We start from the raw sequence: 16,629 nt of genomic DNA on the forward strand, positions 1-16,629 counted from the left end.
AGACTCTGTATAGGCAGATATAACTAAATGAAAAGCACTGAACAACTTTTTTAATCATGTCTCATTGCTGTTAGCATCCTTATTAACATCATGTTGTTCTTTGCTGATGAGAGTGTGAACTTTGGCATCTTTTCCAAATGGTGCTGAGTTTTTTGAAAATGTGTTTGCTCCCATTTGCCATGTGGCAAAGGACAAGAGCTTGCTGCATGGTGTGGCCCCATTAGCAGATGGTCAGAAGTGTTGAATTTATGAGCTACTGGGTCTATGGGTCATTTAAAAACCTGGCTTACATTTTAAATTAAATTCATGAGACATAAAGAACAAATTTGGTAATAGAAATGGTGTTGAGATATTTCCTCCATTTTTCAATGCTAACACTATATTGTTAATGCCTAGAAACAAAAGGAACCATGTTGGTTCTGTGGAGTAGGGGTCAGACTACTACCTACAAGGTTAGCAGTTCAAACTCACTAGGGACTGCAAAATGGGCTGTGTGCCTCTATAAAGATTTAGAGTTTTAAGAATCCTGTCTAGTTTTAGAATTGACTCGATGGCAGTAGATTAAAGACCAAGGATGAAATATGTGTACTCTCCAGCTAATGAAGTTTATGTGCATATATGTATACATATTTTAATATGTAAATAATTTATATAGAGGTAGACATACAAATATGTTGAATAAAAAACCCTTAGAGGAGTGGTTTAAAGATTTTAGCATGGTATAATTGACATTCAAAGAATCAAATTTTACCTGTGTTAGAAAAGGGTTGTGGATTCCTAAATAAGTGATAATTATCAGTGTCTATGATGACCTCAATGAAAAGTTTTCTTATCTTTCACCTTCCAATGAGCCTCAAATACAAGAGAGAAAATGCCTCAGGACACATACATTTATTAATTAGAGCATCACATGGGAAGCTTAGAGTGGATTCAAGAACTAGATTTTAGGAGATTAAGGTAATATGGAAACTTGGAGGCATCTGGCTGGGATCCATACATACCTCTGGTTTATTTACTAAGATCTTATGTTCACAACATAAGTTCTCAGCATGTTGAGTTGTGTTGAAGATTTTTTTTTGTTGCACATAATCATTGGCCAGTTGCAAAATTTTCCCAAAGTGTGAAATGCATAATGTTATGATGCGATCATGATTATAACAGGAAACATTCATTGACCATTTGTTATATAAAAGGATCATTGCAAAGTACACTTTATATTACCTTAATCAGTAAGAGTAGATTTGTTGATATATAGTGTTTGTTCGTTTTTATAGTGTAAAGGGAATGAAAACTTTGCGTCATGTTCAGCAGATAGTATAGGATGGAGCCCTAAAACTGCTTGGTTATATTGTTGCTGCAGTAGCATATCTTTAGGTAGCACCTGGATGCTGGGATGTTTTCAAATGCACCTGTACAGGAATATATAGAGTATTGTAACTGAGGTCAGAATTGAGTCTGCAGCTGAAAGTGGGGTGTTATTGGATGATCCTTTGAGTCAATTTCAACTCAGAGATGGCCCTGAATGTGAATTAAGATGAATGTGAATAAAGGTACTAAATCCATTGCTCCACTAATCAAAGTTGACAGCACCTTGTTTTAAAGTCATTGTGAGAATTGCTATGTTTGTGTGTGAAGATATGTGTACTTGTCTAGAGAAAATGAGGCTTTGAGAAAGACTGCATTTGTACCATTTACTTAATGGAAACCTGAATAGGACGGCTAAACTCTCGCTTCTCACCCTTTTACATCATTAGACTACTATAATATATATAGTGACTTTATGTCCCACTTTGCCTGAGATGTTCCAGTTCACACTCGTGGTCCCAAATTAAATACTAGTGCAGAGAATACCAGAAAGATGTTTACGTGTGTTTTATTGACTAGACCAAGATATACAATGGTGGGGATCATAGTACACTATGGAAGGCCTTGAGAAGAATGAGAATTTCAGACCATCTTATTGTGCTCCTCCAGAACTTGTACATGGATCTAGAGACAGTTGTGCAAAAAGAACAAGGGAAAACTGCGCGATTTAAAATCAAGAAAGGTGTACCTCAGGGTCGTATCCTCTCACCATACTTGTTCAATTAGTATGCTGAGCAAATCATCAGAGAAGCTGCCTTATATGAAGAAGAGTATGGCATCAGGATTGAGGAAGGCTTATTAACAACCTGCAGCATGAAGATGACACCACCTGCTTGCTGAAAGTGAGGAGGAACTGAAGCATGTGATGAAAATAAAGGATGATAGTCTACATGATGGATTGCAACTCAATGTCAAGAAGACCAAAATCCTCACAACCAGACCAGCAGGCACCACCATGATAAAGGGAGAAAGGGCCAATGTTGTAAAAGATTTTGTCTGACTATGATCCACCATGAATGCTCATGGAAGCACCAGTCAAGATATCACATGATTTATTGGATTAAGTAAATCTGCTGCATATGACCTCTGTAGAGTATTGAAGACCAAGGACGTTACTAAGGTGTGTCTCACCCAAGCCATGGTATTCTCTATTGTCTCATTTGCTAGTGAAAGTTGGACACTGAATAAGGAAGTCTGAAGAACAGTTAATGCATTTGAATCTGGGTACTGGGGAAGACTCGAAATACTACGGTCTGCTAGAAGAACAAACCAATCATCATTGGAAGAAGTAAAGCCAGAGTGCTCTTTGAAGCAAGGATGGCAAGAGTTTGTCTTACATGCTGTGGGCATATTTTCAGGACAGACCAGTCCCTGGAGAAGGACATCATGTTTGTTAAGTGATGGGACAGCAATGTAGGGTAAGGCCTTTAATGAGATGGATTGTCCCAGTGGCTACATCAGTGACTTTAGGATTAAGAACAAGTGTGAGGTGGATCAGGATGGGCAGTGTTTCCTTCTGTTGTGCTTAGAAAACTCCCTGGCACCTACCTACAGAACAACCAAGTGAAGGTGTGGAGTCAATGGTTAAGCACTCACTCATTTTTAGGCAAAAGGTTGATGGATTGCACCCACTTAGAGGCAGCTGAGAATAGATCACAGCCTTGAAACCTTAGGGAGCTTGTCTACTCTGCACCCATGCACTCATCATAACAATAATAGAACAGGTTTCTTAAAAAATTAAAGATCCTGTTTGGATGAAAAATTATATCGACAAATAGGAATCACATATAATGTGCTTCTGGAAACATTATTCAAAATTATACCCTTGACATACCTAAGAATAAATGCATATATTCATAAAGGCATACATAATAGGGTTTCAAGAAGTTCAGGAAAAATACTTTGCCCTTATTCATTTTTTTTTCATGAAATTTTGAAGTCCCATGGTATGTATGTATGTATGTATGTATGTGTGTATGCACACATACATACACATGTATATCTGAGGCATTACCCACCCACCCCCACCATATAAAAATGCTCTGTTGGATGGATATGTCATAGTACACAGCTTTCCCCACCAGGCAAGCATCCAGCAACTTGCTCTTAGTTAGTGCACCCAATGGCATCGCCAGGGAAGTTTCTCTCTAGTCACAATGAATTTTTTCATAAAAGTAGTTTTGTTTGAGCATTGTTTACATGATGGCTGATTTAAGAGACTAGCATGTGACTGAGAAATTTTGTTTCCTGATTAGGAAAAATGTCACAGAAACTATTGTGATATTGCCCACAGACAGCACCATGGGAAAAACTCAAGTGTACGAATGGTTTTCTCATTTCAAAAAAAAAGGTGAATGTTGCTTTATGATAAACCTCATTCTGGATGTCCATCAACTTCCCCAATGGACGAAAATGTTGACAAAATGCATGCACTTGTGCCTCAGACCAACAAAACACCACTGAAGATATGGGAAAGTTATCTGGCATATCTTGGAGCTCAGTTTAACGGATTTTAATGAAAGATTTGGGAATGGGAAGGGTCACAGTGAAATTTGTGCCTTGGGTTCTGACTGACCAGGAAAAACAGCATCTAGTGGAAACATCTCCTGCTTTGAAAGAACAGCTCCTTAGTAATGCACACATTTTTCCCCAGGTCATTACTGGTGAGGAGACATGGTTTTATTTTTATCACCCTTAAACCAAACATCAGTCAAGCCAGTGGAAGACTCCATTGCCACCTTGCCCAGATAAAACTCATCAAGTGAATTCAAAGATCAAGATCATGCTCAATTCTTTTTTTAATATGAGGGGGATATTACATTTGGACTTCACTCCACCAGGTCGGACTGTTAATCAAGCTTTCTATTTCGAGGGTCTGACAAGATTGTGTAACAGCCTGTGACCTAAAAAAGGCCCAGTTTGTGGCAGACGGAGGACTGGTTCCACTGCCATGACTATGCACCTGCTAATCAGCCTTCTCAGGATGTCAGTTTTGGGCAAAAAACTGCATGCCTCTCTTTTCCCATGCAACTTACTCACCTGACCTGGCTCAGTGTGACTTCTTTTTGTTTCCGCAAATGAAGAGGGATATGAACGTTCATCAATTTGATGTTATAGAAGAGGAGAAGAAAAAACAAGGGAGGTGTTTTCAGCCATCCATTATATGAGTTTGAAAAATGTTTCCAAGAATGGATTCTCAGACTTGACAAATGCATTCATTGTAATGGAGAGTACTTTGAAGGAAATAAGGTTATTTTGTAAAAAAAAACAAAAAACTTAAATACAAGCTTTGAAAAAATATCTGATTTTCTTTGGGTACCCCCTGTATACAAATATGTGTGTGTCCACACGTGTGTGTATATATATATATATACATATATACAGACATGCACATACATATGTACATTGCCCCTTTCTCATTTTATTTACAATGTCTTCCTCTGTCCCTTTTTCCTTTATCACCATAGCCCTACACCTCTATCTGTAACTAGAGATCTGTCTTTCCTAAAGTATTCCTCTTTTGAAAAAAATTAACTATAATTCCCCATTAATGTAAGAATGCAAGACAAAACATAAACTCAAGAGAGAAAGGGCTTCAGGGACAACTGGACTCCTGTGACACAGTGGCTGAAGGTGGTAGCCAAGGTGTGCAGTGATCCAAATGCATAAGCTCTCTGCGGGAGAGAGAAAAAAGAATGAGACTGGTATAAGATGGCCAGTCTCAGAAATCCTCAGGAGCAGTTCTGCTGTGTCCTACAGAGTTGCTGAGCTGAGAGCAAGTCCAGGCTGGTGAGCGTGGGTTCTTTGGGCTGTTCCTATTGTGTGTTTAGACCACCAGCTTTGAACCCAGCACTCCAACAATGACGAAACAGTAACATCAGAGCTCCTCACTAGCATCTTTAGGAGAGAAAGATTGTGATTTTCTTGGGATCATTTGGGAAATATGTATGACAAATATAGCATTTGGGAAGGTATTTCATTACTTTAAAAAAAGATATTTTCCAAGGAGAGGAAAGAGCATTACTAAAGTCTTGGAGTGCTATCCAGCCCAATGTAGTCTACAAGGTCTACCTTGTAGATCTTGTGAACTTTGTTCTGCAAATTAACATGAGGCTGGAGAAAGAGGTTTGATACAGACTGAAATGTTGATATATTAACATATATTTACTTACATATGTGTGAATTTCCAAATAGAATGGTGGCAAGATGTATCTACAAGTTCAAAAATAACTTTGCTCACCTGATAAAAACTACAATGTGGAGGAGAGGCGCAGGGGAAATATATGGAATACATAAGAATAGGCAGAATAAAGCCATGCTTTAATAGCAGAAGGGACAGGATTTAAATACCATTAGATTCAGAAGATACGTCAATAAACATAAAAAGCCCATGAAAAGATGTTTCAGTAGGAATATGGATTTCTCCTTTGACACTCCACACTTTGAGTGGAGATGAGAGGAGACTATTGAAAACGTAAGGCCCCGCAAAAGGCACGTCAGATCAATGAATCATTTCCAAGAGACATCACATGGAAATGGTACGCAAAGATCAGGGCATGAATAAAACTAATCAGACTTCAAAGGACGGAACACTCTCTTTAACCTTTGAATATAAGAAAACCATACAGGAGAACATATAAAAATATGAGAAAACCCATTATAAACCAAACCAACTGCCATTCAATCAATTCTGACTCACGGCATCTCTGAAAGAGGAGAGCTGCTCGCTTGGGTTTCTAAGGCTGTGGATCTTTCTAGTGGGAATAGCCTCATCTCTCTTCCACGGAGCAGCTTGTGGAATCACACCTTGCAGTTAGCAGTCCAAACCATAACCCACATGCCACCAGGGCTCCTCTAGTACACAGACCATTTGGTGTGACAATTTTGGAAGTCTTTAAATCATAGTATTGGGGGCTCAGTCAACAATTAATGCAATCCATACATCCAAACATTGTGTCAAACGCATTTGTTGCCATCATCATTTTCAAAACATTTTCTTTTTACTTGAGCCCTTGGTATCGAGTTCTCATTTTTTCCACTCCCTCTCCCATCCTCCCTCCCTCATGATCTCTTGATAATTTATAAATTATTATGATTTTTTTCATGTCTTACACTGACCAATATCTCCTTTCACCCACTTTTCTGCTGTCCATCCCCATGGGAGGGTTCTAGGTTGAGCATTGTGATTGGCTCCCCTTTTTTTAAAAACCATGAAAATATCCTCTAGCCACCACATCTCTCACGTGGCCTCCAGTTCTCTTTTTAATGCTCCCTTTATGATTATTAGTCTTAGAAAGGTTAGAGTCAACATGAATGAATCCCTAAGATATTTTACTTTGCTAATAATTTACAAAGCCAACGATGAAATAAAAAAGGAGGAAAGCTAACAATGCTATAAGAAATACTAAACTCCATGGAAACACAAATCATTTAGCATCCAATGTATTGATTTGAAGGAGATATGTGCAGTTGTTAAGTCAAAGAATGATGTGGAAATCTGCTCTCATAAAGAATTCAGCGGTGGAATCCCTGTAGAGTGGTGTCACCCTGTCTAGCACAGTTGCTAGGAGTTGGACTCCTCTGTCAACTTGTTGTATTCTGGTGGCTTGCGCGTTGCTGTGGTGCTGGAAGGGGTATCACTGGTATTTCAAATACTGGCAGGGTCACCCAAAGTGAACAGGTTTTATCCAAACTTGTCAGCTAAAAGCAGACAATAAATAAGGAATAGGCTGTCCATTTCTGAGGAATCAATTGATGAAAACATTTTGAATATAAATGTATAAGAACGATCATTACAGAGTCCCTAGGAGGATGTTGACATAAATGATGTCCCCATGTGTTTCTGAAACCTGACCAGATGAGAAGCAAATATTTACTCATATTTAGTCAAAATCCATTCAGACTTATAGTAATCCTATGCAGGATTTCTAAGACTGTAAATCTTTATGGGAACAGACAGTCTCATCTTTCTTCCATGGAGACGCTGGTGCATTTGAACCGCCGATCTTGTGGGTAGCAATCTTTGTTAGTCTGGGTTGACTAGACAAACAAATATAATGACACTCATATCATGTAGGAGAGAGTTTTATATCAAAGAGAAATTGTATATTGAGAAACCAGCTCAGACCAGATCAAGTCTATAAGACTAATATTAGCCCATATGTCTGATACTGGTCCATAAATTATTCTTCAGACTCACACAGCACATGTAATAATGCTGAATGCAGGAAGATCACAGGCTGGTGGGTGATAGGACTTGTGGATCCAGTGTCCATGGAAGCATCTCAGTGTTGGTGCAGGACTCCATGAGGCTCCTCCAGTCCTTTGAGTGTGGCTCTTCAACAGGAAGAGGAAGACAGAGAAAAAGTGTGTGGCCCACCTTCAGGGAGAAAGAGTAGAAGTTCCTCGAATCCTCATGAGAAGGCCGCACCCACAAGGAGGCATCATCAGGCTGTTATCTGATTGACATGCCAGACTCCACCCACCACTACACTGCTTGATCAAGTTGACATGAAATTATGTAACGACCACACAGGCCAATACCTATCACACAGCACCACCAGCCTGACATTTAGACCCTTATAGTTCATGATGTTAATAATAGTATGTCTGGAATTCAGGGGGAAAATGAAAGTGTGAAGATAAGAAAAAATTTAATAGGAAAAAGTGTCTCTAAGGTGCCCCTGTAAGCATATTGAGCATATGCATATATATATATATAGACAGAAATAATATAAGTATTTAAGAACCATGGACTGCTCAAAGAACAAACATATCTGTATTGGAAGATGTACAACCAGAATGCTCTTCAGCGGCAAGGATGGCAAGATTGCATCTCGTGTAGTGTGGACATGTTATGAGAGAGACCAGACTCTGGAGACGGACATCCTGTTTGGAAACGCGAAGGGGCACCATAATAGAGGGAGGCCCTCCACAAGATGGGTGTACACAGTGCCTGCAACAATGGGCTCAAACATAGAAGAATCGAGAGGGTGGTACAAGGCCAGGTGATGTACTTGTTCAAACTAACAGTTACGTTATCCTGGCATTGTTTCACGTTGTAGGCACCAAGGGTTATATGACAGGATGAAGCCATTCTATTATGTAAAGTAGAAGACAGTTTCACAGACTCAGAGAAGGACTAATACAGGGAATCAGAAACTTGGGAAGAAGGAAATAATTAAAAATGGAAATCATTCAGAGTTCAAAAAATTCACCTTTCAAATTATGTAGCCTTTGCAGGTCATCTGGGAAGGTCTACTTGAGGTTATTGATAAAAATTTAAGTGATATCTATTTACCTGTCATTTACTTTCTCAGTCCACCACAGCACCTCCTTGAGAAGGAAAGAATGATCTCAATCAAGGATTCGATTTTTTATCCGTTTCTTGAGATGTCAAAAGACAAGTCAGATGTAGAAGTGATGTTCATACAAAATCCAGTTGTGGAACCATGGACTTCGGGTAGGTGGCATATGAAGGAAAAGAATGTAATGGATCGATGGATGGAGAGAGAGTTTGGTGCTGAAGCATGGAGGTATTTCTGATCATCCCTGCAGACGAGGCAGAGTGGACGACAGGGTTGCACTGGAAGCAGATAAACAGGGGAATCCGTGGGGCATGAAGGACACTGTGGACACCTCTGCTTTCCCATCCAGCTTGTTCCATCTGACATCAACTGGTTGACTCAGTTCACATGCTCAGTTTAAATACAATGATAATGGAAAATAATTGTGTGTGTGCCTATGTATAAATCAATACATGTGCAATGTTTTCTCTTGTAATGTCACTTTGTGTGAAAATCTAGTAACTTATATTTCCCCTATTCTACCATAAGTGCCAAACTGGTACATAATACCTTTATTTTTTTCCTCATAGTTCTAAAGGTGTATATTTGAGTCAAATATAAGTAATGGAGATGTGAAAAGACAGAATTTTAACTCCTGCAAATTATTTAGGAATTAATCACATGTATAAATAAGCTTTATGTAAAGTTGAGCAATGACTTGCATATTGTTTCTAAGTAACTTTAGTTAGTATTATTGATGTAAAACTGAGTGTATTTCTAAAGTTAATTTTACAAGGGCAATTCAATAGCAAGTATTATGTATTTATATTACATTTGGCTCTTCAGAACTAGAGTTTAGAGAAATAGATTTAGATTTGCTCAGTGGAAAGGAATATTAATGTTATATATATATTATATAATGTTTGGCTTTATTCACATAACTCATAATTATTTATATGGTTAATTAATAAAATTGAGACTTGGAAATTATAATCTTTCCAAGGGGAATTATTTAGCAAATTCAGTGATGGCTTTGACACTAAGCACCTCCAATTTTTTTTTTTTCATTCTAGGCTCATCCTAAGAATTAGCAAGCATGAATTTCTCTGTTATTACTGAGATATTTCATTCACTGTATGTTTAGTATGCTTAACTAAAATACAGCTTGAATCCAACTTTTTATCAGGAAGGTTTTTCCTTGTGGACTATATTTCTATTACTTTAATTTAGGCTTACTGAAAATGCTCATTGCCTCAGGCTTTAGGGGAAATAGAGGGCACAAGATGTTCTTCACACTCCAAAATATTTTCATTCCTGTATCCTCCAATTTTTAAGATATTGGAAAACATTTAAGTTAAGATGAATTAACTTTTCCAAAACTGCTTTCACATCCTCCCTACTTTTTCCCCCATCTCCACACATATAAGTCATTTTCTACTGCCTTTTGCCGCTACTATATACCAAGAATTGTAATACGTTATGAGTTGTAGTGCATCCTTCCAAAGGTTTTGTTGGTTCCCAGTTGGGTAACTTTGAAGTGACTTTGTTGGGAAGAGGGTTTTGCATATTTAATCGAGTTAAGATGAGGGGGTGACAGTGGGACCTAATGTAAACCAACTGGTGTCCTTATGAGAGGAGACTCAGACCCAGACGCAGAGAGAACGCCATGCGATGACAGCAACAGAGAACTGAAGGATGTGTCTGCACTCCACATGCCATGCAGGATTGCCAGCGACAGCAGAAGCTGAACAACGGCTGGCTCAGAACAATTGTGCCCCCAGACACTCCGATGGAACGCGGATTTGAGTATAGACTGCTTCCGGGACAGAGAACAGATAAAATTCCACCTTTGTTCATCACACTCTCCGTTTTCCATAGTGAAGTGGTCATTTTTATGAAATAAGATGTGTGTGCTTGATGGATAAGTAAGTTTATATTCTTATCGACTGCATGAAGAATTTCTTGTCAACTGTTTTATTTCTTAATCTGCGCTGTACCGGTGGTGTCATTAAGATGTTTCATATGCGTCAGGAGTGAAATGCTCACAAGATGATGGCAGTGTAATTACATAGTACATCATAAGCTACCCGACTTGGCGTAGCTGAAGATCTCTTCAGAGTTTGAATTAATCTGAATGACCCCGGCTTTATGGCGGTTGAGTTTCTAGACGTGATAAAACGTCAAGTCGCTGGAATAAAGCGAATGGAACCGAAGCAATCTGACATGACGAATGCGTAGTTCTCTGACTTGTTCCATACACCAAAGACGTTATTAGCAGCTACACTATTTACTTTGAAGTACTGTCTCAGTCAATGTGAGAACTTTCCACCTTACTAATATGCATGTCTCTTGTGTAAGGGGCTGAATATCCAGTATTTTGTAAATTTGTGTTCTATGTATGATAAAACCTCAATGCACGGAATATAGGTACATGGAGAAGCTGTTTTACTTTGTGTGTGTGTGTGCTTACAAAGCATATTAATGGAATATTATTGAGGCAATTTTAGGGGCCAATGAAACAATCTCCGTGTACAACATTTCCAACGGCACTGGCTAGCGTTACGTTGGTAGGCATGCTTTATACTGAACATTTGAAGTAAAGAAACCACTTTTTGACTTTTTACAATACTACAGAGACTAGATTTGGTCACATGTATGTGTTATTACTCTCCTGAACTATTATTTTATAAAACAAACCAAACCCTCCTATCTGGGCATATTGCTTTGAAAAAGGGAATGCTTCCATGAATTTTATTATTTGATGTTATGCAAATTATTGTTCCTCAGAAAATATGCATATCAGCAGAACGTACATATGTTGAATAAAAAATCCCCAATATTATAGTAAGTAGTTAACACTTAATAGCTCTATTATTTGAAGCTAGATGATAAACATAACTTGCTCTTGTGAAACACTAATATTTAAAAGAAGGTAGGTTTCAAAGAGTCGCATCCATTAATCATGTTTGTTACAAATCATAATATCCTCTTAAACATCTCTCCTCTTTATATAGAAAAGGGAAAAGCTATGCACCTTAATATTATAATTATTTGGTCCTCTCTGTTCTTGTTGCCTGAAGTTTAAATCCTACTTTGAGTTAAACAAATAGGGAACATTTCTATATCATTTCCAATTTGTCCTGCTAGTGCTGTGGGTATGGCGGTTCAAAACCACCAGTTTAGCATTGGGAAAAAGATTAGATTGTTCCTAATCTCAGAATCCCTATTCAGGATCACTGTGATTTGGAATGAACTTTGGTTTGTGCTAGATATTTGCGTTTCAGTTTGGACTTTGGGCATGTTTATAATGAGAGAGAGATCCTGCAAAGAAGACATCGTGCTTGGTAAAGAAGAAGGGCAGCAAAAAAGAGGAAGACCCTCTACCAGTTGGGTAGACACAGTGGCTGCATCATGGGCTGAGCTATAAGAACAACTGAGAGGATGGCCCAGGATGTGGCAGTGTGTTCCGTTCTGTTGTACATATGTCATTGTGAGTTCGAACTTACTTGGTGGTGTCTAACAAAAAGGGTATTTAGGACATACAATGTAATGAAGCAAAAAAGCTAGCCACTGGCATCTAGTCTATTCAAACTACATATTGGGTCTCAGAGACTGTAAATCTTTAGGGAAATAGACAGTCTCAACTTTTACCTGTAGAAAAGACTGTGGGTTTGAACCATTACCTTGTGGTTAGTGCCCAATGATTAATCTATAGTTTTACTGGGTCTTTTGGCCTTTTAGAAGCTGTCAGTTTGATCAATTGATATGGTAATTTAAAGATTAATTGATGTTTATCTTTAATTATTTCCTTTTAAAATTTGTTTTTAAGTAGACCTTACTTTTGTTTTCATTCTTTTTTTTCTTTTTAATTTTTGATTGGTGTAAAAGTTTATGAGTAAATTGGTGATCCCGTCAACAATTAATAGACCTTTTGTTTTGTGACCTTGACTACAATGTCCATAAGGTAACATCACTCGCCTCACTTCCTTCCGGTGTTTGCCAAGTAATTTGTCCTTCATTCCTATCCCTTCCTGCTTCATGAGCTTCGTCCAGGATAAGATGCTACCCTTCGGTCTCCTGTGGTTGAATGTGAGAGCTTGTTTTCCATTGTTTCCTATTTCCCACACTGTAGCATCACTGCTCCTGCGGGCTCCCTGAAAACTCTTTCCTGTCATCCTTCTTCCCCGCGTTCTAAGTCAGGCTGTGAGCTTTTGTCCTGATAAGAAGACAACTAAGTCATCAATGCAAAAAGTCATCAATTAATTTAATCAATATATTTATTATACCTCACTAGTTTAGGCTACTGTAAATATACCTTCCATCTCTCCCATCCAGCCAGACAAGATATAAAGAGAAAACAGAACAAAAGTACCCATAGCCATTGAGTCTGTTCTGACGCTTAGTGACCTGGTTGGATAGAGGAGAAATGGTCCTCTGGATTTCTGAGACTATAGTTCCTTACAGGAGGAGAAAGCCTCATCTCTCTCCTGTAGAACTGCTGGTGGTTTCGAACTTCTAACCTTGTGATTAGCAGCCCAGTACTAACCAACTACACCACCAGAGCTCATTAGGTGAGATGCAGGTAAGTATTTAGTTTTCTTCAGGTCAAATATTTCCTGTGTTGTTTTGTTTTACTTGTCCATATGGTTCCCTTTAACTGCTTTCACAGTTACAGATATTGTTGAATTGTGAAACATAGTGGGAAAGAATCACAAGAACTCTAACAATAATCAGGAATGAACAAGACTGTATTTGGCAGAAGCTCCAAAGATATAATTGCTTCCTTGTACATCATTGAAGTAATTAATTCTACTATTGTAATGTGGTTTGTTGAATGGAATTTACCATGAGCTGGATATGTTGAAGGCTTTTCTAACTTAATTTCTATGACTCTAATTAGAAGTTCAAAATTAGTGAATTACTGTGGCTTCTTTTCATTTGGGAAAACTCAGTTCAATGCAGTGACCTCACTATAACTGGTGTATAAACAGTGCAGTCATTTGTGGTGTCTGCCTCCCCGCCCCCAATGGATTTTCTCCCACACCAAACCATCTGAAATCATTAGAAGTTTTCATGATCAATTCTCATCATGGGAGAATATATTGTGTAGTTTAAATTGCTTAAATTAAATGTTTCTTAGCTTATGTGAACACTAGAAATAAAAAATTCGGAACAGATTCTTTCCACTCCGAATAACTAACTGTCTTCCAGTTACAACACTGTGAGTAACAGAACAACAATCTTTGGAATGCTTCTCCATTTTCTTTCAGGATTGGCTCATTCTCATTAAAAAAATGCTGAATGTAGGCTCACAAACGCAAGTGACTACAAGACTGGTTAAAAACACCCGACATTTTTTAAAAAGAGACAAAATAAGTGACTATAAAAATACTGGCAGTAATGGAAACAACAGTGTGTGCTTCCAGGTGTGCGGCCAGAGGAGAAGTGTCTTGATTAGAAGTGTCATTGTAATGGAATAATAGGGACCGCTCTGACCAGAGCACGTCAGAAGGTTCACCAGTAAGTTAGCATGGAGTTTTAGCCTAGTAGGCACATTGGTACATGCAAGTGGGGCTTACAAAACATATTTTGTTATTATAACTAACTATGGGGATAATTTTATTAAAAATAATAAATTCCTGCTGAAACATTGCTCAAAAATTGTGTGGATAGTAATTTTAGTGTGACTCCTTTGAGAGCCACGCAGTGAGGTGAGATATCTCAACACCCCCTAGTCAAGCCCGTGAATCACAGTTGTCAGGTGTTAGGTGCGATCAAGTTGCCTCAGACCCGCAGCGACCCTGTGCACAGCAGAAGGAGCCACTGCCTGCTCCTGAGCCCTCCCCACGACTGCTCTGATAGCTGTGCCCATCAGTGCAGCCGCTGTGTCAGTCTACCTCATCCAGGGCCTTCCTCGGTTTCCCTGCTCCACCTTACCAGTGGCTATCGATAGAAATAAAAATCTGGGAACTCAGTATGGAAATTTCACTTTTGTGTGTGTGCTTTGCTTTTGCATTTTCATTCCCTGCCATATTCTTCCTCTATTTTGATCTAAGAATAATGTCTACCGAAATAAAGCTTGCTTTGATTAGGTTATCAGTAAAGCAGTATTTATTATATATTTTCCTCATATTACACATTACAAATATGGGATGTTTTATATGTGTGTATGTATTTCATGGGAAAATGGAATGAAAATATAATGGATGCTTCCCCATGAACATTTTAAAGCCCCTTTGTATGTGTGTATATGTGTGATAGATGTATACAGATACAGACACCTATATTCTTTTTTATGTATGTTTTTATATCTATTATATAGGTTTCCAGCTTTTTCTGATTCAGTAAAAATTCAGTAAAAAAAAATGATTAAGCTGCTTGCTTTGGGGTCAAGCTAAGCATTTACAATTCTCTCTCAAATTCATCACAATCAACTCCCCAGGGCAGGGTTTGATTCTCTGTTAAATGCTAAAAATAACAATGGGAATGGATATCCTGATTTAAATGTGTATGGGAAACTTAGCAAAATTCCTAGTAAAAGTTTACTAAACAGATGTTTAATCATACCATGTAATATAATATGCTTGAATTTCTCATGGATTCAAACATTGCCTTAACACTTGTCACAGTGATTTACATTCATTAAAGTTAATAGTTTCCAGATATTTAACTTCAACTTTTTAGAAACACTTATCTATATGTCCATGGCATGCATCTGGAATTCTGTCATATGGATACTATACCATTTCACTTGTGTTTCCCTCTTCATTGCTATTTGGGACACACTGAGGCTACCAGCGTGTGAAAGGTTTTTCACAGTATTGCTCATTTAGCATACTCTGTTCTCTATACTATGCCTAATTCATATTCCTGAGCAGGACCTATGAGTGAAGATTGGAGGTATTACTACTGATCATAATCCTTAACTTGACATAATAGCGCCTTTGACTCTATGTTGAAATTTTATTTACTTTTCTCTCTACAGTATATTTGTAAACCTGATGCTACTAGATACCTTAATGATTCCAGTGCCATTGCAAATTATGTCTACCCTATCAGGCATCTTCCACCTGAAAGTTCCTGAATCTTCTCCTGTGGGTGCAGCCATTGGAAGAATAAGAGCCGTGGATCCAGATTTTGGAAAAAATGCAGAAATTGAGTACAATATTGTTCCGGGTGATGGGGGGAATTTGTTTGACATCGTCACAGATGAGGAGACACAGGAAGGAGTCATCAAATTGAAAAAGGTACATGGACCAACCTGTAGACAATTGACTCTAATGAAGAAGAGAACGAGCGAGAGCAGAAACAATCAATGATTTTCATTTTCCTCCTATGAGCCACATCCCAAAGAAACAGACAGCAGGTGTAATAACTATGAGACCTTGACACCCACTGAAACTTTACTCCTTGAGTAGCTGAAATATGTGCTTGGCTGCGATAATGAAGTATATTAATTAGATTGATTTCTTTAAAATCTCATCAGAAGTTAACTGTAATTTAAATTTTTTATATATACAAAGGGGAAATTTTTATATAAAAATAAGAGCCAAAATTAAATGCCAGTTTGGCTGATCTTGATCCATGTATAACTTTCCTGAATATACAATCATGTATAGACCTTAAGAAAACACTGGAAGGAAGCCGGGACCTAATGGAATGGCAGGAAGTTCTTGTAGTGTCTGAGCATGTGCTTTGCAGAGAAAATGAACCCTACGATAGCATCTCTGAGCTAGAAGATTCTAGGCAACGAGTCCATTGGGATGGTCTCTCACTGCTGTGGATTCAATGTTGACTCACAGCCACCCCTTGTGGGTTTTGGGGCTGTAATTGTTTGTTTGTTTGTTTTTAATCATTTTATTAGGGGCTCATACAACTCTTATCACAATCCATACACACATCAACTGTGCAAAGCACATTTGTACATTCATTGCCCTCTTCATTACCAAAACATTTCCTCTCCACTTAAGCCCCCGGC

At 38.2% G+C, this 16,629-nt stretch overlaps 1 protein-coding gene across 1 annotated transcript in view; it reads left to right on the forward strand.

Annotated features, from left to right (window-relative positions):
* The window catches only part of CDH12 (cadherin 12), a 532,964-nt gene that overhangs the window by 440,116 nt on the left and 76,219 nt on the right, over positions 1-16,629 (forward strand). The window contains exon 6 of the mRNA XM_004698091.2: positions 15,711-15,898. Within this exon, the coding sequence (XP_004698148.1) occupies positions 15,711-15,898 (188 nt within the window). The remainder of the gene's footprint in view (positions 1-15,710; positions 15,899-16,629) is intronic.

This window comes from Echinops telfairi, unplaced genomic scaffold, assembly GCF_000313985.2.
Source record: "Echinops telfairi isolate 266 unplaced genomic scaffold, ASM31398v2 ScPeMD7_7469;HRSCAF=8507_1, whole genome shotgun sequence".
Classification (NCBI taxonomy): Eukaryota; Metazoa; Chordata; class Mammalia; order Afrosoricida; family Tenrecidae; genus Echinops; species Echinops telfairi.